Source organism: Grammomys surdaster, unplaced genomic scaffold (assembly GCF_004785775.1).
Source record: "Grammomys surdaster isolate TR1022 unplaced genomic scaffold, NIH_TR_1.0 132, whole genome shotgun sequence".
Classification (NCBI taxonomy): Eukaryota; Metazoa; Chordata; class Mammalia; order Rodentia; family Muridae; genus Grammomys; species Grammomys surdaster.
Window position 1 is genome coordinate 1,753,249 of NW_021604590.1, and position 27,082 is coordinate 1,780,330.

The following is a 27,082-nucleotide window of genomic DNA, read 5'->3' on the forward strand; positions in this document are numbered from 1 at the left end:
CACGAAACAGTGTAACAAGATGTTTATCAGAGTGTGCTCAGATGTTTCGGGCTGTTGAAAACAAGTCTCTTGTCAGGGTATATGGCTCGAGATGGCTCCAAAGATGATAGCCGCTTTCTGCTCAGAGTCGGCTCCCAACAGAGAGGGAAGAAAAGAGGAGAAGAAAAGGAACTGGGGGGATTTAATTAAGTAGAAGACATCTAATAATCAAGAAAGCTTCAAAGCTAGCCCGTCTGTAGCCCAGATTTGGGAAGCAGAGGATTATTTAGCTTAAATTCAGATGTTTAAGAACAACTAGAGCAATGCGGTAAAACTTCACTTCAAATAGATAAATAAATGCCAGTTGCAGTGGCATACACCTTTAATCCCTGCACCTGGGAGGCAGAGGCGGACAGATCTCTGTTAGTTCAAGGCCAGCCTTAACAGAACTAGTTTCTGGACAGCCAGGGCTATACAGAGAAATCCTGTCTTGAAAAAAACAAAAATAAAAACAAGCAAACAAATAAAATGGGTTGGAAAGATGGCTCAATAGTTAAGAGTAAACATACTAGGAGACTTCACAACCACCTGTAACTCCTGTTCCAGTGGATCCAAATCCCCCTTCTGGCCTCTTTGGATACCTACATGCATACCTACATGTGTGTGTACAACACACACACACACACATACAAACATAAGTAAAAATTAATTAATATTGGAGACTGAAAAGATGGCTCAGTGGTTAAGAGCACTGACACCTCTTCCAGAGTACCTGGGTTCAATTCCCAGCACCTACATGTAGTTTACAACTGTCTGTAACTCCAGTTCTAAGGGATCCGGCACCCTCACACACACACATACACACAAGCAAAACACCAATGCACATAAAAACAAATCTTTATAAAATAAATAAACCTCAGAAGCCATAGGAAAGGCCATATACCAAACCGTATTTGTCACTGAACTTGTGAATAACTGAGGAAGGAATAACTTAATAAGATCAAGTGAAGAAAGCCTTACTATAAGGTTTACTGCAGGTGGACCACACCAACGGACTAGTCATTTCAGTACAAATGCATAGCCTTCATTATGTTTGGTTAGAATCAGGTTTCTGTGCCCAGAGGAAAACATTGTTTATCGCCGTTATCAAAGTTTCCCCAGTCCTGGTTAGAGTTCAGGGCGCTGTTTAGGGACATGATCATGTGGACTAAAGAGTTACAGAAAAGCCCAATGGGGCTGTAGCTCCACAAGGAGCACTCCATGAGAAATGCATCCAGGACGGAGGGAAGTGGGAGCTATGACGTGTGTGGGGTCTGATGAAGTCCAGAGCTGCTAAATGTCTGAGGCAAAGTTTTCCTCCCATCCCCTCTGGCTGTTTCACACATGTCACAGTTCTCTTCTGGGGGAAAGTTTAGAGGCCTGGAAGACAGAGGGGAGAGAACAAGACAATTACACCTTTAAGAGTCCTCTATCGTCTCTTCCTTGTGTACTTGAAACCATGAACCTTAAGGAATGCAGCTTTGAGTCGGAAGCAGTATTTAAGGATTTAGACTTGGAAAGCTGAAACAATATGCTATTTAAGGTCAACTACTTTTTGTTCTGAAAAAAAAAAAAAGCAACATTGTTGGGAAGATTTATTACGGCAGGAAGGGAAAAACATTCTCCAAAATGGACAGGGACCCTGTGGATCTAAGGTGGGACCCTGTAAATAAAACAGTGGGTATATAAAAAAATGTGTAAACTTGTAACTTGGCTTTAACTTCTTTCTTTTTTGAGATTCCTTTTTTTTTTTTTTTAGATTGAGATCACACACAAACAGGAGGAGGGACACACCCAGCAGCTGTAGAAGCAGGAAACAGTTATTCTAAAACCGAAAGGGGGTGGGGGGGGGGAAGCATAAAAACTCAGAGTATCTCTGCTTTTTGTTCTGGGTAGCTTGGCTTTCGAAGTGGGCCTTTCTGTGTGTGACTAAGGATGGAGATGGTTGGCTTTCTGTGTATAGCACATCCGGGGGGGATTTTTGTAACCATGTCCTCTAGAAAACCCTGAGATCACCTTTCAGAAGTGTTAGGAACTAAAGAAGCGCTACAATCACTTCAAGCCAGAGGATGGCTAAAAGGGAGAACTGGCCTGGGCTTGGCAAAACTCCACTTGGTGTGGAGTCATTTAACTCTAACATTCACAGACTTTGAAGAATGAAAAAAAAAAAAAAAGGACGATCCTTCCCTCTCATATTTCCTGTGGGCATGCATAACTAAATGATGCCCACCGGTATTGTGTGTTTGGCTTCCAGAGATGCTGTATTCCCTAACACAATCCTGTGAGAACCAGCCAGTTTTCACAGAACAAATTACTTCTCTTTCAGGAAACCGAAACCCAGATGACAAACAACTCAGACCGCAGAGGGGTACTGCTTTCTTTCTGCTGCCACAGGACAGCGTCTGAAATAATGTATGGGTGAGTGCAGGTACCTGTGAGAGGAGGAGTGTAAGCCACAGATTAGTCAGACTGCCACATGTTTTATTGTTCTTTAAAAAGGATTTAAACCAGGCTGTGCACCTTCCTTCACTCAGACAGGTCTCGCACCATGTCAAACTGGCTTCAGCTAGCAATGTTTTATTTTATTTTATTTTATTTTTAAAGATTCATTTATTTAATGTATATGAGTATTAAGTATATTGGTATACTCTTACTGTCTTCAGACATACCAGAAGAGGGTATCATGTAGGTGCTGGGAATTGAACTCAGGACCTCTGGAGGAGCAGTCAGTGCTGTTAACCACTGAGCCATCTCTCCAGCCCCCAGCAATATTTTATTAAACCCGAAAGTAAAACTGTTTGAATTTCAAAAGAAAAATCCAGTTCTGAAAAGAATTAATCTTATTTTAATTTTAAACCAAAATGAAGGCTGTTTTGTGTTGCTTTACACACTCATCTCATACTACAGCACCTAGGGAATTCTAACTCAGGCAAGCATTCATACTGACAGGCAGTACATGAAGACCCTCACACATGAAAAAAAAAAAAAATATATATATATATATATATTATATTATATATATATATATATTCGAGACAGGGTTTCTCTGTGTAGCCCTGGCTGTCCTGGAACTCACTCTGTAGACCAGGCTGGCCTCGAACTCAGAAATTCGCCTGCCTCTGCCTCCCAAGTGCTGGGATTAAAGGTGTGCGCCACCACCACCCTGATAATATATATTTTTACAAAGAAAAAAAAATGGGCACGAGGGCTCACACCTGTAATCCTGTAAACCTGGAGATGGAGGCAGGAGGATCAGGGGTTGAAGACCATGCTTATCCACACGTTGAGTTCAGTCCAGACTGGGTTACAGGAGAACCTGCCTCAATCGATCAAACAATATTTTCATTTTTTTAAAGAAGTTTCTGGTTTGCAGCGAAATTGAGAGGAATTTCGATGCTTTTTCCATCCTGCCTCAGCCTCCCCATTATTAATATCCTCTACCAGATGGATACATTTGTTACACCTGGGGAGCCACCACCTGCATCTCATTATCACCAAAAGCATAATTTACATTAGCATTCACATTGTGTGCATATGTACTGTGTGTGCATTCCTGTGCTCAAATGCAGGCACGTGTCATCAAGCACACCTGGAGGCCAAGGAAACCTCAAATGTCGTCCATACCTTCCATCTTGTTTGAGAGAGGATCTGTGATTTTTTTTCTTTGTGTGTGTGTGTGTGTGTGTGTGTGTGTGTACACCAATCTAGCCAATCTCATTTTCCCCACAGGGGTACTGGGATCACAGATGCTCTTGGTCCAGGGTTATGTGGGTTCTGGAGATTCAGACTCAGGCTCTCAGACTTGCATAGTGCTTTACCCACAGAGCCATCTTCCTGTCTTCAGTGATTTTCATTTATATGAGGTTTCGTGCACCTTCCCACAATGCATAGCGAAGTGCACCCATCCATACAACCTCATAAGAGTATTTTTCAACCCCCCGCCCAGCTTCATGCTCTTCAACCACTGTGTCAAAATAATATGGATTTTAAAAATTAGGAATATCTTTTATTCTTTGACAATTCTATCCACGTAAATAGCATATCTTGGTCATATCCGCCTTATACATTCCCTTCCGTTTCCATGTCCTTTGCTTTGCTTTTTTCTTTCTTCCTTTCTTTCTTTCTTCCTTTCTTTCTTTCTTCCTTCCTTCCTTCCTTCCTTCCTTCCTTTCTTTCTTTCTTTCTTTCTTTCTTTCTTTCTTTCTTTCTTTCTTTCTTTCTTTCTTTTGTAGCTCCAACAGAAGATTAATGCTGCCTGCTAGAATGTTGACAGCTCCTGTTTAGCTTGGCCTTGTGTCTTTGGCAGGCAACAACATCTGAAGTGAGTTCACAGATTCAGTGGCCATGTCATGTCTAGACACAGAAAAGGACGTGAAGTTATGATGAACGTGATCTTACCGAGTTTAAATTTATAACTGAGGATTTCCCTTGTAGGGTCTACCTGCTTGACTGAGGAAGGGTGGAATTTGGCCTTCCCTTCTCACTATCCAATCTATGCCCACAGGCAGAGAAGGTGATGAAGCCCAGCTTTCCAGCACAGAGGGAGCTGAGATCTCCAACAGAAATCAGTCATCTTTGCCCTCTGTTGACTCCTCATATTCTACTTGTCTTATGGTTGGTTGGTTGGTTGGTTGGTTGGTTGGTTGGTTGGTTGGTTTGACACTCCGAGAGTGTCAAAGTCCATATCCATATTACCCATTACAGTGGACACAGACTTACCAGGCTAGGGCTCCATAACCCATAGCTCATAGCTCTTACTGAGGTTGATAGCAGTCATACTCTAGACTGTCCCACAGGCAACGTTTCTCTCAACAGATCTCTAATATTGCTTTGGAGTTGGTAAAAATCCAGGAAGGCTGGGCTCTGAGGCTGGAATTTGAAGCATAGGGCCAGCTGCAAGTTGACGTTCTCCACCTGAACCACCACAACGGCAGATTCTGCATCATCTATCTGGGGTAAGTAGCAGATGTCTTCAACAGCAAGGAACCTCAGCATACCATAGCATAGCATGGGGTCCAAGCTTGAACAGCAGAGGGATGGGTAAAGTCTGTGATCAAGGGCTGAGCTATCATTAGGTCCTGCAGGTGAGGACAGAGAGAAGCAGCGACGGTGTGTGAAGCATGAGCCTGTCTACTGTGAGAACCCAGATGACACCTCTGTGAACCACGGGGAATTCTCTTCATGGTCACCCACTACACTCAGGCTTGACTTTTGAGACCCCTAGTAGCTCAGGGTAGCCTGAGGCTCACCGTGTATTTCAGGGTGGCCTTGTATTCTGCTGGGATTACATATGTGTACCACCACATCCGGTTGATTAGAAATGGTTCTCCTTATTATACGGTTCCGTGTTGGTTTAATTCTTTTTTTAAAATTTTCAAGCAAAAAGCACAAACATCTCTTACAGGGAAGGGGTGGTTTCTGACTCTAATTGTGTCCCTAGGGGTGGGATTGAAATGGAATGAGAAGAGGCAGCAGCACAAAACATTCTAATATATTTGTGGGGACAATCTCTAAAGTGAGCTGATTGGTTGAACTAAGGATATGAGGGGGCAGTTGGGAAAAGCCAGAAAGAGCTGGGAGGGTCTAAGGAAAGAGAGAAGCTTGTTGAGGGGAGCTATGGAATGTGAGTACCACCTCGAGCCTAGAAATGGGCTCTTCCTGTGCTACTTGCTCCCAGTGCTGAGCCCATCATAGATTTATGTTTAGAAACAAGTGCTAAATAAATTTTAATGAATAAATGAATACTTCAAAATTGTCATTATAATTTTCTTTCTGTGCTTGTTTTATCTTTCACGTTGTGCCTGCACAGCTAAACTGGAGTTGGGTCTGGCTCCTGAGAGCATATAGGTCTTTATTCTAAGCCCAGTTTTCTTGCCTGTAGCACAACACCAGCTCTTCAATAAAGTGCAAATAAAATGCTACAACATAGGGTTGGAACCTATCCCATCCCCAGAATTCTTTCTCATTTTTCCTAAATAAATCTATCTTCTCTCTGCTCACAAACAAAAGACCACAACACAGCATGCTCCTCCCCTGTGCATGCTTCTCCCCTGTGTGCTTCTCTAGGCTCACCAACTACAGCCTTTTTGTGATAATCATTTTCAATTCTCCTTAGCCATATTTCTTTTCTTGAGACAGTACCTCACTATGTAGCCCTGGCTCGCCTAGAACTCACCATGTAGGCATTGCTTAGCCACATTCCTCACAGGCAAGTTTCAATGACTGCCCAGCCGTACGTTTCAAGAATTTGTACCCATCAGCGATAACACAACCTTTTGACATAGCAATATGATGCCGTTGTCTCCGAATGTGTTGAGCCGTGTTCTCAAGTATCCTAGATTACATGTAACCCATGGGCCACAGGATGGACACATTCCATCTGTTATCTAACATTCTTGTTTTCATTACCTATAGATGCTTTATTTACAATAGCAGGAAGGGTGCTCCGATCCACCATGACACTTCATGTCTCTAACAGATGAAATCCGGAGATGAGTTCAGTGTACTTAGTAATACAACACTCTCTGTCTGCTTCTCTTTGTATGCATGGTGTGTGTGTGTGTGTGTGTGTGTGTGTGTGATCATGTGACTGCTTGTGCATGTGTTTGTACATGTGGAGACCTGAAGTTAATATCAGACCTTTTCCTTTCTTGTCCTCTACCTTTCTTTGAGGAAAGGTCTCTTACTGAATCTGGAGCTCATCCATTCGGCTGAGGTAGCTGACCAACAAGCGCCAGGGATCGACCTCTCTCTAGTCCCCCATCCCCGAGTTACAGATACACGTGCCATGCATGCTGACTTTTATATGGCCCCTGAGATTGAAAGTCAGTCTTTGTGCTTGTAGGGCAGACACTCTGTTGACTAAGCCATTGTGGTGATTTATATATGCCTGGTCCAGAGAGTGGCATGATGAAGAGGTGTGGCCTTGTTGGAGTAGGTGTGTCACTGTGAGCATGGGCTCTAAGACCCTCATCCTAGCTGGCTGGAAGTCCGTCTTCTCCAAGTGGTCTGAAGATGAAGATGTAGAACTCTTAGCTCCTCCCGCACCATGACTGCCTGGATGCTGCCATGCTCCTGCCTTGATGATAATGACCTGAACCTCTAAACCTATAAGCCAGCCCCAATTAAAGGTTGTCCTTGTATGAGTTGCTTTGGTCATGGTGTCTGTTCACATCAGTGAAACCCTAAGACAGCTATCTTCCTAGCCCACTTCCAACTTCTGATTGATCAAAACAAGTTCTGTTAAAATTGAGCCCCCCACCCCCCAATTTCCCAAAAGACCATTGGGCCATCAACACGGCTCAGTAAGTAAAGGCATCTGTTGTCTAGACTGAGGACCTGAGTTTTCCCGGGACCCACAGGAGAGAAGAAGCACTGTCCTCTGACCTTCACATACAAGCATGCCCTCCTCTCCTGCCCCCCTACATAAAAAATAAAGCATAATTTAAAAAAAATAGTGAGCTTTCAGAAAAAAATAGAAAATAATATTGTCCAAATTTCAAACAATACTAAGAATTACTAGAATTAACTTGAGTTACGGCTTTATGGGATTGTGAAAAATTTTCAAAAGGGCAATACATCTAATGCTTCAGTCCCAAGTTTTAAAGTTTCAAAGAAGTCTGAGGAAAGTCCAACATCTGCTGAGCCTACTCACAGATATCACAGAGAGAAGTGAGTTTAGAGAGGGCTCAGTTGAGAGTTAACTACACTTCAACAGTTTGTCTAGAATGGTTATGTCTCGAGGCCAAATATATTCATGTTGTATCTCCACCTTTCCTAACTGCTAACCACATGACTCTTACGGCATCTCTATGTAAGTCACTGAAGTAAGTGCCTCACTTGGTGAGGAGCAATCGTGACACCTTTCTTAAGGTTTGGATTTTCTTTTATTATCTTTTTATTATTGTGTATGTGCAAGGACATGGTGCACATACATGTGCATGCACAGTGCATACCACAGTGCACTGGGATAGAGGTTAAAGGTCAACTTTCGAAAGCTGATTCTTTTCTTCCGACACATGGGGTCTAGGGATGGGACCCAGGTTGTCGCAAGTGCCTTAACCTGAAGAGCCATCTCACCACCCCCAGGTAAAGGTTTTATTTTTGTTTTTGTGAAAGGGAGTCTCATATTCCAAGCTAGCCTTGGCTTCCCTATTTAGACCTTGAACTCTTTGTCCTACCTACAAATGCAGGGATTACTGGTGAGCCATCACATCTGGCTCTTGTTGCTGTTTGTGAGGCAGCAGTCCAGGCTGACCTCGAACTACAAATCCTCCAGCCTCAGTTGCCTTCGTGCTGGGATTACAGAGAAGAGCCAGTATATCCGATTGTACTTTCAATTACTAAATTGTATTTACTACTGAGTGAATGATGACAGACTTTTGGTGACTGTCACTAGTCAGTCCATAAGGTATATTTAAGGCTGGAGAGGGTAGGTAGGTGAAAGACAAGAGCCTGAGTTCAAATCTCAAGCACCCACATCAAAAAGCCCGGCATAGGCATGTATGCCTGTAACCTCAACTTTGGGAAGTGAGTGTAGGCAGATCCTAGGAGCTTCCTGGCAAGACAACCTACCCCAGAGGAGAAGGTTCAGGATCAGGGAGAAATTCTTGATTCAAGGGAATTGAGGCAGAGGGATAGAAGACACCTGATGTCCTCCTCGCCTGTACATATATAACACCCTCCATTCCATACAAGATAAAAAGTATGTGCAACATAGTATCCCTCCTTCATACAGCTGCCATTTGTATCTTTAGGACAGATAATATTTATATTAGACATGTACAATTGTCCTATTGCCTCTTACTGCTGAGAATCATCCTTCACAGTTTTGGGGTATGAGGTGAGGGAGTTATAGAATAAAATAATTCCGGGCAGTGGTGGCGCACGCCTTTAATCCCAGCACTTGGGAGGCAGAGACAGGTGGATTTCTGAGTTCGAGGCCAGCCTGGTCTACAGCGTGAGTTCCAGGACAGCCAGGGCTACACAGAGAAACCCTGTCTCAAACAACAACAACAAAAAACATTTAAAAAATCACTCCAGTCCAGATGGTCACCTTGTTTGATGAGATTTGGTTAAGAAGTAACCACTTTTATTTCTCTTTATATTAAGCAATCAAAATTAGGAGAGCCCCGTTTTCCCATTTCATTTGATTGGATGAAAACTGAGGAATGGTGGGCCTGGAGGCACAGGCCTGTCATCCCAGCTACTCAGGAGACTGAGGCAGGAGGTTTAAAAGTTCAAGGCAAATCCAAGTTGTTTCAAGAGCCTGTCTGGAAACACCCAAGAGGTAGAAGTAGGCAGAGGTCTGAGTTCAAGACCAGAGTTGTCTACATAGCGGGTTTCAGGCCACACGAGTGAGCAACACAGTGAGACCCAGTCTCAAAACTCAACCAACAGAGTAACAAACAGCAGCGATGATGAAACAAGAGGACACGGCAGCACATGAAGGTAGAGACAGGAGGAGCAAGTGTTCAAGACCAGCGTCTCTCAGGCTGGAGAGATGGCTCAGTGATTAAGAGTGCTGGCTCCTCTTCCAAAGGAGTGGATTCAATTTCCAGCACCCACGTGGTCGCTCACAAACATCGGTAACCCCAGTCTCATATAAAAATAATAAAGCTAAAACAAAACAAACAAACAAACAAAAAACCTAGCTGCTACATAGCTGCTACATAGCTGTCTAAGGCCAAACTGAGCTATCTGAAATTGTCTCAAAAAAAAAAAAAAAGTTTGAGAAAGGACTGACAGTGTGGTCTAGCCTACCTACCTATGTGTCTACCTAGCATGCACTAGTTCTTATGTTCAATTACCACTATCAAATAAAAGAAAATAAAGGAACTAAGGAAGGGAAAGTTTGTTTACAGTAGGGTCGTGCTATGCAGTCCAACCTGGCTTTGAATTTTAGACCCACCTGCCTCAGCCTCAAGAGCGCTAAAACTATAGGTGAGCATCACCGTGCCCAGCTGGAGAGAAAACGTTATGAAGCGGTACGCGGGTTTCATGAGGGAAGCTAGTGATAATACCACGGTTGCATCAGAATGTACCCGGTGCATTGTGGGAACACTATGAAAGCAGCAAGCATGGCGGGAGGGAATAATGAGCTTGGGGTGCACATACATAGCGGCGTTCCCGGCACAGCCAAGCATTTCCAATACAAGTAGCGGCACCTGTCGGTTTTAAAAGCTTAGGATGTGGTCTACACCCATCCCACTTGAGACAACGACTAACAACCCACGCGTACGCACACGATAAATAAATGAAATGTAATTTTTTTTTTAAAAAAGTAGTGGTATCTATGCTCTCTTGTCTCAGGACTTGGTCAGATTGTAACTTCGGCGATTCCCAAATACCTATGCTATTTTTGCCTATAGGTAGGTAGTCTTTACACCTACGATGAGAAATGATCTTAGCAAACCCTCCACCCACCTGCGGTTTTTTTTGTTTTTCAATTGAGTAATTTACTTTACATTCCGACCATAGTTTCCCCTTCTTTTTCTCCTCCCGGTCCTTCTCCACACCCCGCTCCCCACCATTCTCCACTTCTCCTCCCTTTCTTCTTCAGCCAGCCTTGGCAGTAAAACTAAGCACAACTCAAATCCTCTCCGACAGAGGCTAGACAAGGCAGTCCTGTTAGGGGAGAGGGTCCCAAAGATGGCAGCAGAGTCAGAGAAGGCCCCTGCTTCTGCCGTCAGGAGTCCCACAGGAAAACCAGGCTGTACAAGGGTTACATACGTGCAGAGGGCCTAGATCAGTCCACGCATGCTCTCTGGTTGGTGGTTCAGTCTCTGTAGGTCCCCGTGGGCCCAGGCTAGTTGATTCTGTAGGGCTTTTTTTTTTTTTTTTTTTTTTGAGGTGTCCTTGACTCCTCTGGCTTCCTCAATCCTTCCTCAGGATTCCCTCATGTTCCATCTAATACTCTGCTGTGGGTCTCCGCCTCTGTTTCCATTAGTTGCAGGATGAAGCCTCTCAGAGGGCAGCTATGCTAAGCTCCTGTCTGATATCCTGTCATTGATAGTGTCAGGGGTGGGCTCTCTCTCTCATGGCATGGGTCTCAAGCTGGACCAGTCATTGGTTGGTCATCCCTCAGTCTTTGATCTATCCTTTCCCCTGCACGTCTTGTAGGTAGGGCAAGGTTTTGTGGCTCCCACCCGCCTTTGGGAACAGAACTAGGTTTTCAGGCAGTTTGTTATTCAGCAAATTCATAACTAGTAACAGTGAAGAGTTGAAAAGATGCTTCCTGCTGGGGACATATTTCCGAACACCTGTGCCCTTAGATTTTAGAGACAGAAAAAGAGTAAGGATTTATGTGCAGTGACACAGTCCCCTTGGGACAAAGAGGAAAGAAAAAGCTGAGTGTGTAGCTCGGCATATATGAAGCCCTGGATTTAATCCCAGAGATGAGGAAGGGGTGATTATTATCCAGATTTAAAATGATTCCCTGTAGGTAGGTTAAAAGAGATGGCCCTCCTTCCTCAAATAGTTATATAGCTGTATATACAACCTCTCCACCCAAAACATGGAATTTGTTGAAACTGGAATGGGAAAGGATCCTAATATGTTCTTTACCGATCTGGTAGGTCAGGGACTCAGAGTCACAAAGCTTTTTAGCTGGCAAAGCCTGAACTTACGCCACTGAGATTACCCTTTACTTTCCAGAATAAGATAAAAATAACACTTGAGGAAATAAGGACATTGAAAAGACACCCTTCTTGCCCTCGTTTAAAGCACATTTTTTTTTTTTTTAATTTGGTGGACCAGCTAGCTATGTTTGAATGTTTGTCTTCTGGGAAATTCCTGCTGGAGTTTAATCACTATTTTGAGTAATTAAGAGGGTGGAAACTTAATCCAATTAAGGCATTTAGAGACTGGCCACAGGGAGTGATAAAGTCATTAGCGAGTGTGTGTGTGTGTGTGTGTGTGTGTGTGTGTGTGTGTAGTGTCAGGTGAGCAAGCAGGAGACAGACACCCACTCCTAATTCCTTACCACACGGTTCCCTGCACAGCCTAACGGCTCTGCCAGCTAGAAGACTTATCACCAGGTGTGCCCCTAGACCTTGAACCTCTATACCAGCTAGACAAAAGAAACATCTTTAATTTAGGGAGTAACAAGGAATCACCGACCTAAAGGGTGTTTTCTACTACCAATCAACTGTATTTTGTTTTCCTGCTTTCTGACATGAGCCGTTCTTTTCTCTTTCCTTTCCTTATTTAATAGTGCTAGGGACCGAACCCAAGGTCTGCTCATGCATACAGCATGCAAAGTATCTTTACTGATCTACATACCGCTTCTCAAAGACGGCGAACGCAACATCATTCTCAAAATCACTAGAGATGTTTGTAAACCTGTTTCTGTCCTAGGAGGGGACCCCAGAGGGGGTTAGCCATGTGACTATCTTTGGCTATTGGTACATTCCAAAGGAGTCAAGCAGGGCCTTGATAAACACTTGCACACTGATGTTTTTGTTTTTGGAATGTGATGATCAGGTAAGACACTAGGTTTTCCTGGTAGAGATGTCTAATTAGAGGAGCACTCGTGTAATTAAGCCAACAGTCTCAGCTTGATTGCCAGCCACGGAAGTGAGCCCGGCAGCCACCACTCACCTTGGTTAAGACACCAGTGGTTATGCTAAGTAAGCAATCTCACCAGCAGAGCCGCACATCGGAGCTCACACACATTACAGAATCAGGAGCCAGAAATGGTTCCCGTTTTGAGCCACTACATTACAGTTTTAGAAAGAAAAAAAAATACAGCTGGGCATGGTGGCACACATCTTTAATCCTAGCACACGGGAGGCAGAGGCAGGTGGGTTTCTGAGTTCGAGGCCAGCCTGGTCCGACAGACATAGTTCTAGGATGGCCAGAGCTACACAGGAAGAAAAAAAAATCTACTTTAATCTCTGATAGCCTTATGTATTTATAGAATGTGTTCTTTCGTATTCACCTTCACTCCCATCTCTTATTCTTCTTGCTAATACGTCCCCTTCCTACTTTCACGTCCTTTTAAAAGTATTTTTTTCTTTTTTTAAAAATCACTGGGTGAGGGTTGCTTGCACTCATGCCTGTGGGTGTGGTTTAACTTACAAGATCCCGGGCAGCTTGCCAGTGTTAAGGCATTACATTTAAATACACTCACACATGCAACCACAAAATCAGGTGTGGTTGTACAGGTGTGAAAGGTCAGCTCTCAGAAAACGGAATCTGAAGTACCGAGCTACAGAAGCCAAACTTGATTACATTAGCAAGACTTTGTCTCAGGCCATGCACCACACAAACAGATACATACACACTCACATAAACCAGTATTTACAATCCTGGTTTTATTGCTTTTTTTTCTCTAGCTTCTCCTAAACCACTAATAAAAGTACTAAAGATTTAAAAATGAGTGTTAGTAAAGGAAAAAAGTCGCAGTGCCAATAGAATACATTATAATGGTCTATCCACCTATGTGTTTTAGCAAGTGTTAAAAGATCACTTTTTTTTTTCTTTCTCAGACAGGGTCTGTTATGTAGCTCTGGGTGTCCTAGAACTCACTCTGTAGACCACAATGGCCTAGAACTCTCAGAGATCTGCCTGCCTCTGCCTCCCCAGTGCTGGGGTCAAAGGCATGTGGCACCTTCACCCATCTTTAACTAGTTGTTTTTAATTGCAGACTTAACAGTAACTATTCCCTTCCCTTCCCAAGATGCTCCTGAAGCAGCTCTGTAATATCTCAGGACATTCTCACCCAGGGCTCGAGTCTCATCCCAAAGGGGAAGGGAAGAGGACTCTACCAAGGGCCACTAAGTTTCATTGAAGTTTGTTGTACAACAGGTAATTGACACAAGACACTTTTAAAAATCCCAGCATGTAGGAGGTCAAGGCAGGTGGATCTCTGTGTGTTTGAGGTCAGTTTGGTCTACACGGCCAATTCTAAGGCAGCCAAGGCTGCACAGAGAAACCTTGTCTCAAAAAACAAAACAAAACAAAACAAAACAAAATGTGTGTCATCTGGTAAAGATGACTGCCTTCAATCCTGACAATTTGACTTTGATCTCTGGCACCCATAAGGTACACAGTTTGCACAAATTGTCCTCTCATTTCAATACCTGCCCTAGGGCTGCCCTTCTAAAAAATATGAGGGGGGGGGGAAAGCAGTGTTTAAAATAAATAAAATACGTTCAAAAGGTATGATGACTGATGACAAGAGACCAGAACTAACCAGCGAACTGGGTCATTTCAAACTCACTTTATTAATTTCTCATAAAGAACAGGCCCACTATATATTTCTTTAAGTTTTTTGAAGACTCAAAGGTGACTGTCACAAGGAAGTGTTCTGACACTGTCCTAGACTGCTACACTGCCATCTAAGCAACTGAATATGTAGTCATGGTTGGCTTCTGATTTGTGATCTTTCTGCCTCTGTTTCCCTAGTGCTAAGATTACAGGCATGCACTGATTGACCTAGCATTAGAGTTGATATTTCTTTCTTTTAAAGGACTATCATCATCATCATCATCACCATCATCATCATCATCTTGAGACACGATTTCTCTGTGTAGTCCTAGCTGTCCTGAAACTCATAGGCCAGGCTGGCCTAGAGCTCAAGAGGTTCGCCTCTGGCTCCAGAGTGCTGGAATTAAAGGCATGTGCCACCACATCCAGTTTCTTAGAGCTGTCTTAATAATGCTACTCAGAATCTTTTTTTTCCTCAGATGACTATTGAGAAAGAAGCTATTTTTTTAATAAAATTATGCCATGTAGTAAGCATAATAGTAACAGAACTGAGCTGTTTTCTGATTACCGCCCCCCCTCATTTGAATGGGGTGTTCTGGGTGTCTCTACAAATTTGTTCAAATGACAGCCGGACCTGGGAACACTGTTACTGCTATTGCTGCATAACATACTACTCTCGTTTTTTAATGTAAATATCTATACATACAGGATTTGAATCTTTGGAGATACTAGCTATGCTGTGATGTTTGGGAAAAGTATCCTAGCTCACCATGCTGAGTTGGCATCACAACAGTTAAGATGGTCTAGAAACACTAAGCTTATATTTTTCTATTAGTTCAGAAATTACACATTGTATTAAATATGTAAGGTCTTACCTATGAGGGCTGGATTACAGAAACTAATGTTCTCTAAAGAATGAGAACAAAAAAACCAAAAGATCCACATTGGGACTTGTTGTTAAGGATTTGATTCCCTATACCTGCATCTGGAGGCTCACAACCACCTCCAACTTCAGAGAATCTGAGTCCTTGAACCTGAGGTGCTTCTGTTTTTATTTATGAGATTTGTAATTTGGTACTACAGAGAAATTGCCCTGTTGACCCTTCGGCTGTTAAGTCTCAATTTGCTGAACCACATAGGCAATTCATCTTGCTCGTTAACTAAGATTGAGAGAAACGATTTGTTTTTCTCTAGTTGTTCAAATCAAACATAAAAGGGATAGAAGGAAATGCTTGTGTGAGTTTTAAAAATAAAATGTAAAATGTCAGCTAGGAGTGGTGACTCAAACCTCTCCAGCAATCAGGGTAAGGGTTCAGGTTAAGGTTGGGTCAAGGCAGGAGGATCAAAGTTCAAAATAGGCCTACGAAGACTGACAAAAAGCAAACTAGAGTGAGACTTTACAGAAATCTCATGATAGTTGGGGGTTAATCTTGTGTCTCCTGTCTCCCATGTGCCCTTTCAGGAACATGAACAGCTTCTGGCCACAATTTCACGTGCCACCTACTGTTTTATTTTCTCTTCTTCCAGCCATACTATTTATGCTGCTTAAACGCATGCTTTCACACTTTTGTATGCTGGACCAACTATCCTTCAGTTCTATCCTTGGTGCTAACAACTGGGTCTGTTTCCAAGGTGCACTGACTTTGAGTCTATCTTTATCATTAATCACAAAGGCTCCTGCAAAACTAGTAAAACAGCACCCTTAAATCTGATCCAACTTCTCGAAACATAAAAGAACTCTCAATTAATTAATGGGTTTCATTCATTTACACGTTGCTCTCAAGTACAAAGCATCCAGGTTTTAAGAACCAGAGAGCAAGTCAAGCATCCGGCAAGGTTACTCTTGTTGATTAGCGCACGCCGTGCTATTTGTATAGTCAGAAGCGCATCCCCCCTCCAACAGCGATGCTAAAGTTTTCGAGGAGGGTGTCCTACGCGCTTAGAAGCTGACTCAAGCTCGGTGAGTAGGTAAGGCGTTATTCCGGACTCGCAGCAGCCGAGAGCCTCAGAGCCTAGCAAACCCGGGGCGCGCATCGCGGCCGCGGTGACGTCAGAGACCCGGTTCTTCCTCGAGGCCGAGCTTTGTCTCATTGTCCCACACTAGAACCCACCCATGACCGCGAAGGAAGCGAGCGCGCGAAGCGGCGCCCGGTGTTTCAGCCACAGTGTCGGCCGCACTGCGACCCAGGTGGCGCACGCTTCCAGCCGCCGCGTCCGCCCGACTCGGTCGCGCCCTGGAGACCGCATGGCTCGGTGGGAAGGCGCCAGGGCACGGCAGCCGGAGCCAGCATAGACCCTGGGGCGATGCGCCTGCGAGTCGTCCTCCCGCAAGGGCTCCCGAGGCGCTGGGAGCGGTCTTCCCGCCGGTCCCCAGTCCCCGCGTTCCGCGTGAGGCCCGGGGGGCGTGGCCTGGGGCGCGCGAAGCCCCGCCCCGCCCCGCGGCCTGCTGGACTGGCCGGGTCTCCGTCCGCCGTCCTCTTCCTCCTGCGCAGCAGCCGCGGCGGCGGCCGGCTCTCAGGTCACCGAACGAGGCTCGCGTGGGAGGCGGCGCACGCAGCTGGCGGGCTCCGAGGCGCGCGCGGCGCGTCCCTGTCTCCGCGGGTCGCGGAAGTGACGTGCGGCACCCCGGCAGAAGCGCGTTTGAATCGGTTCCCGGGTTGCTTCCCCGCAGCTGCCCAGTCGGTGCTGCGCGGCCAGCCGAGGCCCGGAGCCGCGGCGGCTGGAGCCGAGGCCACGCGCGGAGTCGGCGTCTCCGGGAAGCGCGCCCGAGAGCCGCGGGGCCTTCTCCTTTCCCCCCCCCGCAACATGGCAGCGGAGGGCGCCAGCGATCCCGGCGGCCTCCCGGAGGGGTCTGGGAAGGATGGCGGCGTAGACGGCTGTAGGACGGTGTACTTGTTTGACCGGCGCGGGAAGGACTCGGAGCTTGGGGATCGTGCACTGCAGGTCTCGGAGCGCGCGGACTACGCGGGGTTCCGCGCGTCTGTGTGTCAGGTACGTCCCGGGGCGCTGGAGGGATGCTCGCGAGGAGGTGAGAGTAGGTGGGCCAAAGCCTGGGTGGGTCACCGCCATAAACTTGTCAGATGGCCGGGTTCCTGCGGCCTTGGGCTCTGCCGGCTGCCCGCGTTGCGGATGATCCCCGGCTAGACGTCCCGACCACCCTGGCTTTGCAAGGAGGATGGAGTCCCGCCCCTCCGTGGGCCTGTGCTGGTCTAGCTTTCGAGACCTCTAAGTTAGTGGGCGCTTATCGGGTTTAACTGCTGCTTTATCGTTACGGAGCAGTTAGTGCGTCGTCCTGTAGGAGAAGCATCTTAGTTCGTAACTTTGAAAGTAGACTGCAAAGTTGTATCCACTAGACAGTCAGTGTTGCGAAGGTTGCGCTGTTTAGAGGGGGTGAGAGAGTCCGGGTACCCTAGGTTCAGAGAGGTGATAGAGTCATTTCCCGGCATGTCTTGTCAGAAAGATTTGCCTGGGTCCGTCCCAGCAGAATTCTTTTACAGAGTAACACTAAGTTAGGTTAGTATTCGGAGCTGTCCTTCTGGTTTTCTGAGCTCCAACTTTCTTGGGAGTTCCTGAACTAGGTCCAAGTGCCCATGGAGACAACAAAGAAGGAGAATACCGGCTTGAGAAAAAAAAAAAAAAAGAATGACTATGTAGCAAAACGTGCTTTATACTGTGAGATGCTTTATAGGTTGGTGGTGGTGTTACTGTTGCCTGAGGTTCTCAGTATGCTTGGGGGAGGGGTATTGCGGGGGTTTGTTTTGAGACAAGGTCTTGCAGTGTAGCTCTGGCTAGCCTAGAAGTCTCTGTTGACCAGGTTGGCCTCGAACTTTGGATTATCCTTCTGCCTTTGCTGTCCAGTGTTGTTAGTCATAGGCGCAACTGCCACCGTTCTAAAAGAGGAATATGGCAATGCCCTAATTAACCAGTGTTTTGCTTCCAGAAAACTTACTTTGGGATTGGCCTAGGACACTGATTCTCAGCCTTCCTAATGTTGCCATCCTTTAATACAGTTCCCTATGTTGTGGTGACTCTCCCAACCATAAAATTATTTTCGTTGCTACTTTATAACTAATTTGCTACTGTTATGAATTGTAATGTAAATATCTGTTTTCCTATGGTCAGAACCACTGGCCTAAGACATGACTTTGTCTATTTGTTGAAAAAATTCAAATTGAGTTTCACTTTGCCAAGGTGGGCTTTCTTACGTTTGTAGCTCTATTCCCAGTGTCTTGCTTGACACATGATAACTGTTCACACAGAAAGGAACGGATCCATGAATTAGGATAAAACTAGGTAAACCCTGAAGTTCATTCTATGCCTGTGTATATGGGCTAGATTCTCAGCATCTTGTTTTAAGACTGATTCTCATATTGTAGTCATGGCTGGCCTCTGCTGTGTATCTCAGTGCCAGCAATTTAAAAAAATTAAGGAGCCTCAGTATTACTCCTGTGAGTCCCTCCCCCCCCCTTTTTTTTTACATCACTGTAATGCATGTTTTACATTCAGTTCCTTTCTCTTTTTTTCCAGGGATGTGTCTTTTCCCTTTTTCTTTTCAAATAAAAGTTATTTGATTATTGTTTTATGCATATGGGTGCTGGCTTGCCTGTATGTCTGTGCACTGGTTCTTGACTAGTGCCTTCAGAGACCAAAAGAGGGGTGTCTTGTGAGCTGGCATATGAGTGCTGGGAATCAAACCCAGGTCATCGGCAAGAATAGCATTGCTCTTAACCACTGCGCCATCTCTAGCTCCTGGATCTGTCTTCTTTGCCCTGTTGGTTTATGCTACAGATCCCATGGTGTCGTTTGCATTACACAGATGAGGACTGAGTCGAGCACCTACGTTTGCATTACACAGATGAGGACTGAGTCGAGCACCTACATTGCATACATCACATAGTTGTCCTGGTTTGTTTTCTTTTTTTCTTTTCTTCTTAAAGATCTATTTATTTTATGTACGTGAGTACACTGTCGTTGTCTTCAGAAACACCAGAAGAGGGCATCGGATCTCATTACAGATGGTTGTGAGCCGCCATGTGGTTGCTGGGAATTGACCTCTGGAAGAGCAAGCAGCCAGTGCTCTTAACCACTGAGCCATCTCTTCAGTCTTAGTTTGTTTTCTAGGATGTGATAAAACATTCTGACCAAAAGCAACTTTGAGGGGGAAAGGATTTTTGTCTATCATTGAGGGTAGCCAGGGCAGGAGCTGAAGGTAGGAACTGAAACTCTGACTGTGGAGGAATGCTGCTTATGGCTTGTTTGCTTGCTTCCTTCCTTCCTTCCTTCATTCCATCTCCCCTTCTATCTTCCTCTTCCCCTCCCCCTCCCCTGCCCTCTTCCTCATCTCCCCCTCTCCTCCTCTGTTCCCTCTGTTCCCTCCATCTGCCCCCTCCCACTCCCTTACCTAGGACTACTTCAGTGGTGCCACCCACAGTAGTCTAGGTCCTGCCATATTAATCAAGAAGATGCCCCACAGGCTAGTGAACAAGACAGTATGGTGGAAGCATTTCTCTGTGAGGCTTTCCCTACCTAGAGGAGTCTAGCTTGACAAAAAACTAATCAGCACAGTGATTCACAAGAATTAAAAACAGTAGAACTGCTCATTTGTTGGTTGGTTTGTGACAGAGGTAGGTCTAGAACACATGGGTAGTCTAGGCCAGCCTTGAACTCTCATCCTTCCATCTCAGCCTCCTGGAAATGCATGGCCACACCCAGCCTTAGATCAGTCCATTCCAAACAAAAACACTCCAGGTACAGTGCTGTAGTTTTATGTTTCATTTTCCTGCTGCTATCTCTTCTTCCTTCTTCTTTTTGGACAGAGCTCTGGTTTAGTAATCACTGTACTCCAGGCCAGCCTTGCACTGTGGACAAACCTTCGGTTCAGTCTCCCAAGTGTGAGGAGTGCTGGTATGGCTACTGTGCCCGTTTAAAACCATACCTTTCAGCATACACTTGTTTTTACTTTTTGTTGCAAGAACACAACATTTACTCCTAACAGTTTTCAAATACGCAAGATATTCTTTTTATTTATTTAACCTATTAGATTTACTATGAGCATATTTATTGTGAGTGTATTTATTGTGAGTATGTATATACATTATACACATACACACATTTATGCACATGCTGCTGTGTGCATCAGAGGACAGCTATAAGGAGTTGGTTCTCACCTTCCCCTGTGTGGGTCCTGGGTTTTGTTTTGTTTAAACACATGGTCTCACTATGTAGACCTCGATGGCCTCCAACTTCTGATCCTTAAGCTTCTGAGTGGAGGAATCATAAACATGCACCATATATGATTTTTTTAAATTGATTTATTTTTTATGTGCATTGGTGTTTTGCCTGTATGTGTTTGTGTAAGGATGCTGGATCCCCTGGAGCTGGAATTACAGACAGTTGTGAGCTGCTGTGTTGTTGGGAGTTGAACCCAGGTCCTCTGGAAGAACAGTCAATGCTCTTAACTGCTGAGCCATCTCTCCAGCCCCACTTTATGTGATTTCTTTTCTTTTTTCTTTCTTTCTTTTTTTAAATGTAGATAACACTGTCTTCCAGTGGAGGAAAGTCTAGCCAGCCTCCAGTTTGGAATCTTAGGGTGTTTCAATGTTGTGGTAGCAAAAAAAAAAAAAAAAAAAAAAAAAAAAGAGACATCCAGCGGAAAGTATGCTTTGAATTTTGAATTTTGATTTTTTTTGTTTTGTTTTTGTTCTGTGAGAGAGGGTCTTTCTATGTAGCCCTGACTGGCCTGGAACTCATTATGTACACCAGACTAGCCTCCAACTAACAGAGATGTATCTGACTCTGTTTCCTGAGTGCTGTGATTAAAGGCACTCACTACCCGAGTCCAGCTTGAATTCTTATCTTTAAGAAAATATTTTATTCCAGTCTATTACACGCATGGCTCTTGCTCTGGTATTGTGCTACCCATGGAGGACAGAAGAAGGTGTCAGATCCCTTGGGACAGACAGTTGTGAGCCGCCATGTCGGTGCTAGGAATTAAACCTGGGTCCTCTGGAAGAGCAGCCAGTGGTCTTAATCACTCCAGCCCCACTGATATACTTGTAGGTAAAGCACCCATACACATAAAAAAATACCTTATGTAATATTCATACATGTACATCATGGCTTTGAGTCAGATCCACCCCCATTTATTCCTCCAATTCTCCCATGCCCTTCATCATTTAATGTGGTCCCTTTCTTTTTTTAAGAATACTCACTGAGCCCATTCGTGACTACCTGTATGGAGCATGGGTAGCCTGTCAGCATCCTCTCCCTCAGCAGCCGTCAAATTGCCAGTAACTCCTCAGATATGGATGAGATGTCATGAGCTCCTCCCCCACCCGTGCTGGGATTCTGGGCTGTTGTGATCTTGCACAAACCTTGTGCACACAGTCAGTCCCAGCTGCTATGAGTCTGTGTGTGTAGCTGGTCTGTTATGCCTGTCAAATACTCTTTAGCTTCCATCTGCTAACCTAGGCCTAGTCCTGGAAGCTTTTAGCCTTTCTACAATCTAATCTAGGCCTAGAGTGTTTTCAGTCTCTGAGACATACTGTTGAATATACTCATCCTTCCCTAGTTCTTTCTGATCTCTGGCAGATTCAACTCAGCTGTTCTGATTCTGTTATATGGCAAGAACACATAAAATTTACAGTTTTCAAGTATACAAGATATTATTTTTATTTTTTAACCTTTAGACTTACTATGAGTGTATTTATTGTGAGTGTATATATACATTGTACACACATTTATGCACATGCTGCTGTGTATGGGTTTCAGAGGACAGCTATAAGGAATTGGTTTTCTACTTCCCCTGTGTGGGTCCCGGGTTTTGTTTAAACACATGCTCACTGAATGTGGCTTCTTTCAGCTTCTCCTGAATTCCTCTGCTTGGCCTCAAACTAACTCTGGCAATCTGTTCTAATCTTCTGGCTCCTTCTCATTCTCTGGCTCATTCTTTCTTCACCCATGTCTACCTTGTTCCGTCTATGCAACCTGTCTCTCTCTAACGTCCCTGTAAAAACTGCCTCCTCCTTCCTCTCTGTCTTTCTTTCTTATGTAGCTTCCCTTTCTTCTCTTCTCGTGAGAGTTGGGCATATCTCTGACTCCTTCTGTCAGATCTTTCTCTGATTCGTCACCTTTTCTTCTCACTTTGTCAGCCACTCAATCAGACATCACTTTCAAACATGCGTGCTTCCTTCTACAGACTACCTTCACCTTCCTTGTTTGGGATTATTGCTAAGGGCTGAGCCACACCATGACTAGAAACATAATCTCAGGGTTCACAATGTGATCAATATCCTGCAGTGAGAGGCGCAAGCAATCATATTTGGAAAGTTATGTCTATGAAACACATTTTTAATTTGCAATGACTTTATTGGAATTTAATCCCCTTATAAAGGAATGTTTGTATAGTCTTAGTTGAGTAAAAATGCAAGTAACAAAGGTATTAGCATTCCTATCTATAGATATGTGGGTAAGTATTTGACAGTTGAAAGGCAGAAGCCATCGATGAAGTTAGTCATAAACTGGATTAACTATGCTAATCCATTATTCCAGAAGAATCCTTAAAAAGAAAACCTTAAAAACAGTACCTTTATGGATATATTGTATGAAATAATTAGATACATATAATATTTTCCAGTTGTACATTAATCTTAAATATTTGCACTTAATTTTGTGTATGTGTACATGTGTGTGGTTGTGTGCATGTGTAGGCCAGAGGTCAACCTTGGGTGTCATTCAGCATTGCCCACCTTGGGGTGGGTGTGTGTGTGTGTGTGTGTTAACTTTTGTGATTAAGCCAGAGGACAGCATTGGTTGTTGAATGTTGTTTTTTGAGACAGAGGTTCCCATTGACCTATAGTTGCCTAGTGGGCTAGGCTGGCTCCACTAGGAGGGTCCTGGGGATTGAACTCAGATGGTTGGATTTGGCAGCAAGCATCTTTAGTAGCTGAGCCATCTCACAGGTTTGTATTTAGATTTCCTGTGTTCCTGAGTAGTCTCTGTGTTCCTAAAAATGACCTTTCTTTCTCTGCACCCCGGTTGCTGGGGTTACATGGGTGAGATACCATTCCCCGATGTGCAGTATTACATGACTTGCCCCCTGGTCTTACAGTATTATGTGACTTATCTATTTCCATATGTACCCTGTAAACTACAATTTAGCCGATAGGCTTCATTCATTTAATAATTTCAAAAGGATTCAGGTGGTCTCAGCTGGATTCATCTACTAAGTCCTGATTTAATGGCTACCTATTGTTGTTTTTTGTTTAGACAAGGTCTTATTATGTAACCCTGGCAGTCTGGCCCGGCGCTTCTGGCAGTCCACCTGCCTCTGATTCCCAAATTCTGTTATTACAGATATTTGCCAACACTCCTAAGTTTTATTTTTATCTATTTATTTTTGAGAGAGTGTCTCACTCTGTAGCCCAGGATGGCCTCTAATTTAAAGCAGACCCCCTGTCTCCTCCTTAGTTTTGGGACTACAAGTGTGGGCCACCGTGCCAGATTGGCTGGGTCATCTGCTGATGGAGTTATTTTGATCTCCCTTCTCTGCTTATTTGCTAGGGGCTCTCCAGCCCCCACTCCCTGAGGATTTAAACCTAGGATTTCATGCAGGTAGCCAGCGGTTAGCGATGGAGCTGTTATCTCACCCTAGCTGGGATTCTTTAACAACAACTTTTAAGCTGAGCATAGGTGGTATAAATCTTCAGTGTAACGGAAGCTTGAGGCAGGAGGATTGCTGCAAGTTTGAGCTGCATAATGAGAGCCCTGTTTCAAAAATCAAACAAATCCAAACCCTTTCCCCAAGGGGGCAGGGAGGGGACCACATTGCTTTCCTGAGGGAAATTGTTTTGAAGGAAAAAAGTGGTCTAGGGGTTAGTATCCCAGTTAGATCCATAATTAACCCTAAGAATTTGATTTTGAGGGGCCGGAGAAAGGCTCGGAGGTTAAGAGAGCACTTAACTGCTCTTCCAGAGGACTGGAGATCTGTTCCCAACACCTAAGTTGGGCAATTCACAACCACCTGCAACTCCAGCCTCAGGACCTGATGATGATCTTCTGGTCTTTGAGATCTCTCTCTCTCTCTCTCTCTCTCTCTCTCTCTCTCTCTCTCTCTCACACACACACACACACACACACACACACACACTTAAAATTTTTTGAGAAAAACAATTTTATTTTATATCATTGGAAGATTTTACACTGATAACTTAAAATTTTCTTGGCCACCTTTAGGTAGGAAGGATTGTGTTTCATTTTAGAAATGGTATGTCTTTTTAATTTAAATGAGTGTTAATTTGTTCTAATTATTTTTGGTAGTTTTTGATCTTTTTGGGTTTGTCATTGGCATCTGTATTTTTTCCTTTTTTAAAAATTTGTTTTTTATTACATGTACTGACTAGTTGTTTAATCTGTAGGGTGTGGGTGCTGTGGCTAGAAGACAGTTTGCAAGAGTTGTCCCTTTCCTTCCATCATGTGGGTCCCAGAGATTGAACTAGGTCATGTGGCTTGCCGAACTGTCTCATCAGTTCTGTATTTTCCTTTTGATTATTCAGGTTCTTGCTCGTTTTGTTGGATTTAACCTTCCTAATTAAGGATGCCTTTTTGTAGCGTCTTTCAATTCTCCCCTTTGATCTGTAACTTGATTTAAAAGTTTTGTAATGCTTTCAGAAAAATGTCAGGCTTCTTTAGATATCCTGTAGCATACGTATTCATACCTTAGTGCTGTAAAACACCTATTTTCTTTCAACATACTTATATATCTGATTTGTATAAAATAAGCGTTGTATTAGTGCTTTGTATTAAATAAATTGATTCCTTATATAATGGAATGGCAATGCCTTTGGGTGGTTCCTTTTGGTGTTTTAAAATCAAAGGTTTTTGAGATGACTCTGGGTAAAGTTGCTTGCCACCAAGCCTCGGGACCTGAATTCCGTGTCCAGTACCCATATGGTGGAAGGAGAGAATGACTCTCCCAGGTTGTCCCCTGACTCCTACATGTGTGCCATTGGCAGACGTGTCCCCATAAATGAATGAATGGGAAAAGTTAATCCTTTCAAAACGTCTCACCTAGTCACTAATGAGTTTTCTTATAAGATCTTTTAATTTGTTCTGTAGCAATTTTGGATGTATATACAGTATATCCCGATACCCAGCCTAAGTCTTTCTTGCCTTTACTCCATATCTCCCCAGTACTTCCCCATCCCCCACAGAATGTAACCCACTGAATCCAATTACTGCAGCTTACATGCTCAGGTGTGGGGCTGTCCTACCAGCGGCCACACCTTAAAGAAAAAACAACTCCTTCCCAATTGACATCAGTTGCCAGTAGCTGGGGATGGAGCCTTCATTCCACACGAGAATGTTCACCAGCTTGATTTTGCGTAGGTTTTGTGTAGGTACATGTAGCTTCGGTGTGCACTGGCTGTGTCTATCCACAGCACAATGCTGGCTCCAGTCTGCTGTGCTCCCTGAAGGCAGTGGGGAGCTTTGATGTAAATGTCCCATTTGGGGCTGAGCATAGTGACTTTTTCTCAGCCTCTGGTCAGTTACGAGTCTCTGCATTGACTGCTGCCTACTGCAAAAACAAACTTCTGTGATCATGAGTTAAACATGAATATTTAGAAGGCAGTTTGACCACAAGTCCACTTACCTCAACAGCAAGATAAGCTTCCCTTAAATCCAGTGACCTTCCCAAGTCGTGGGCTTGTGACCAGATTTACAGTACCAGGCCTGAATCCCTCCTGTGGAGCAGGCTTCAGGTTCAGCCAGAAGCAAGTGTGTCACTATTGTATCAGAAGGGTGAGTCTTGTCGGGCAGGTCAGTATTGAAGTATGTGGGCTGCACTGGGGGAGCCCACTGTTACTTCCTGTCTAACTGACACTATGAAAGCTCGCCATCAGAAAGGAAGATTCCCGGTCACTTCCTATTTGATCTCTGCCCTACAACCAAAGCGTGTTGCGTCTTCAGTAATAGGGTCTCCGTGTCCAGTCGCAGCGAGCAAAGGGCAATGGCAGTAGCGTGTGTTGTTTTGGAGGGCTCTGGGGCCTCCTTGACCAATAGCTTGTAGGAGGGTAGCCTGTGTCTGGCACTGAAATTTTCTTTTAATAACCTATGTCTTCTGGAGGAAGCATTGTCCACCTGTGCAGAGCACCTCTGTTCAATTGTCTTTAGAATTCTTTAAAACCTACATATATATGTATATACACACATATCTTATTCTTTGATATTTAGACAGGATATTTTTTGCTTCATCCACACTCCCTACTCACCCGAGTTTGTGTCCTTTTGATTTTTTTTTAAAACCCCATTAAGTCTATTTATGTTGCTTTTGTGTACTCTTGGGTTGGGAGCTATCTGCTGGAGCACAGTTGACCTACCAGGGACAAGAACCTTAAATACGATTCTCCCTCTCCTGGCAGCTGTCAGTCAGTCTTATCACCTCAGCTAGGGCTGGGGGAATGCCTACCTCCTCTCCCCATTGTTGGGATGTCGTTTGGTGTGGGCGTGTGCAGGCCTGTGTGTTCTCTCGTAACTACTATGAGTTCCTATGTGCAGCTACCCTGTTGTATCTGGAAAAGACTTATTTCCTTCTAGTCATCCTCCAGCCCCTTCCAGAGTGATCCCTGAACCCTGAGAAGATGAGGTGTGATGCAGATAGACCATCTAGGGCTGAGCATCTCGGTGTCCCATTCCCTGTCCCTCGGTCACTTGTGGGTCTGTGTTAATCATTGTTTATTAGGAGAGAAACTTATCTGATGCGGTTGAGCGATAACACTCATGGGTATAGTGAAAAGTATTAGAAAACGGCTTACTACTGTGCCAGCTTAACAGAAGAGTAGTAGGGTCCCCTCTA

The 27,082-nt window shown here is 44.3% G+C and overlaps 1 protein-coding gene and 1 long non-coding RNA gene across 3 annotated transcripts in view; both read left to right on the plus strand.

The window, feature by feature from the left end:
• The first annotated feature begins 1,871 nt into the window (after positions 1-1,871).
• On the plus strand, positions 1,872-5,773 carry LOC114616780. 2 transcript variants are annotated; one of them, XR_003710687.1, is made up of 4 exons: positions 1,872-2,436; positions 4,523-4,632; positions 4,834-4,973; positions 5,094-5,773. It is a non-coding gene; the product is annotated as an uncharacterized LOC114616780 (long non-coding RNA). The 2 variants fall into 2 exon arrangements; XR_003710688.1 differs by having other exon boundaries at positions 5,103-5,773.
• An 11,261-nt stretch (positions 5,774-17,034) lies between these two features.
• The window catches only part of Smchd1 (structural maintenance of chromosomes flexible hinge domain containing 1), a 112,769-nt gene continuing 102,721 nt past the window's right edge, over positions 17,035-27,082 (plus strand). Inside the window, exon 1 of the mRNA XM_028762219.1 lies at positions 17,035-17,220. Coding sequence (XP_028618052.1) covers positions 17,035-17,220 — 186 coding nt within the window. The remainder of the gene's footprint in view (positions 17,221-27,082) is intronic.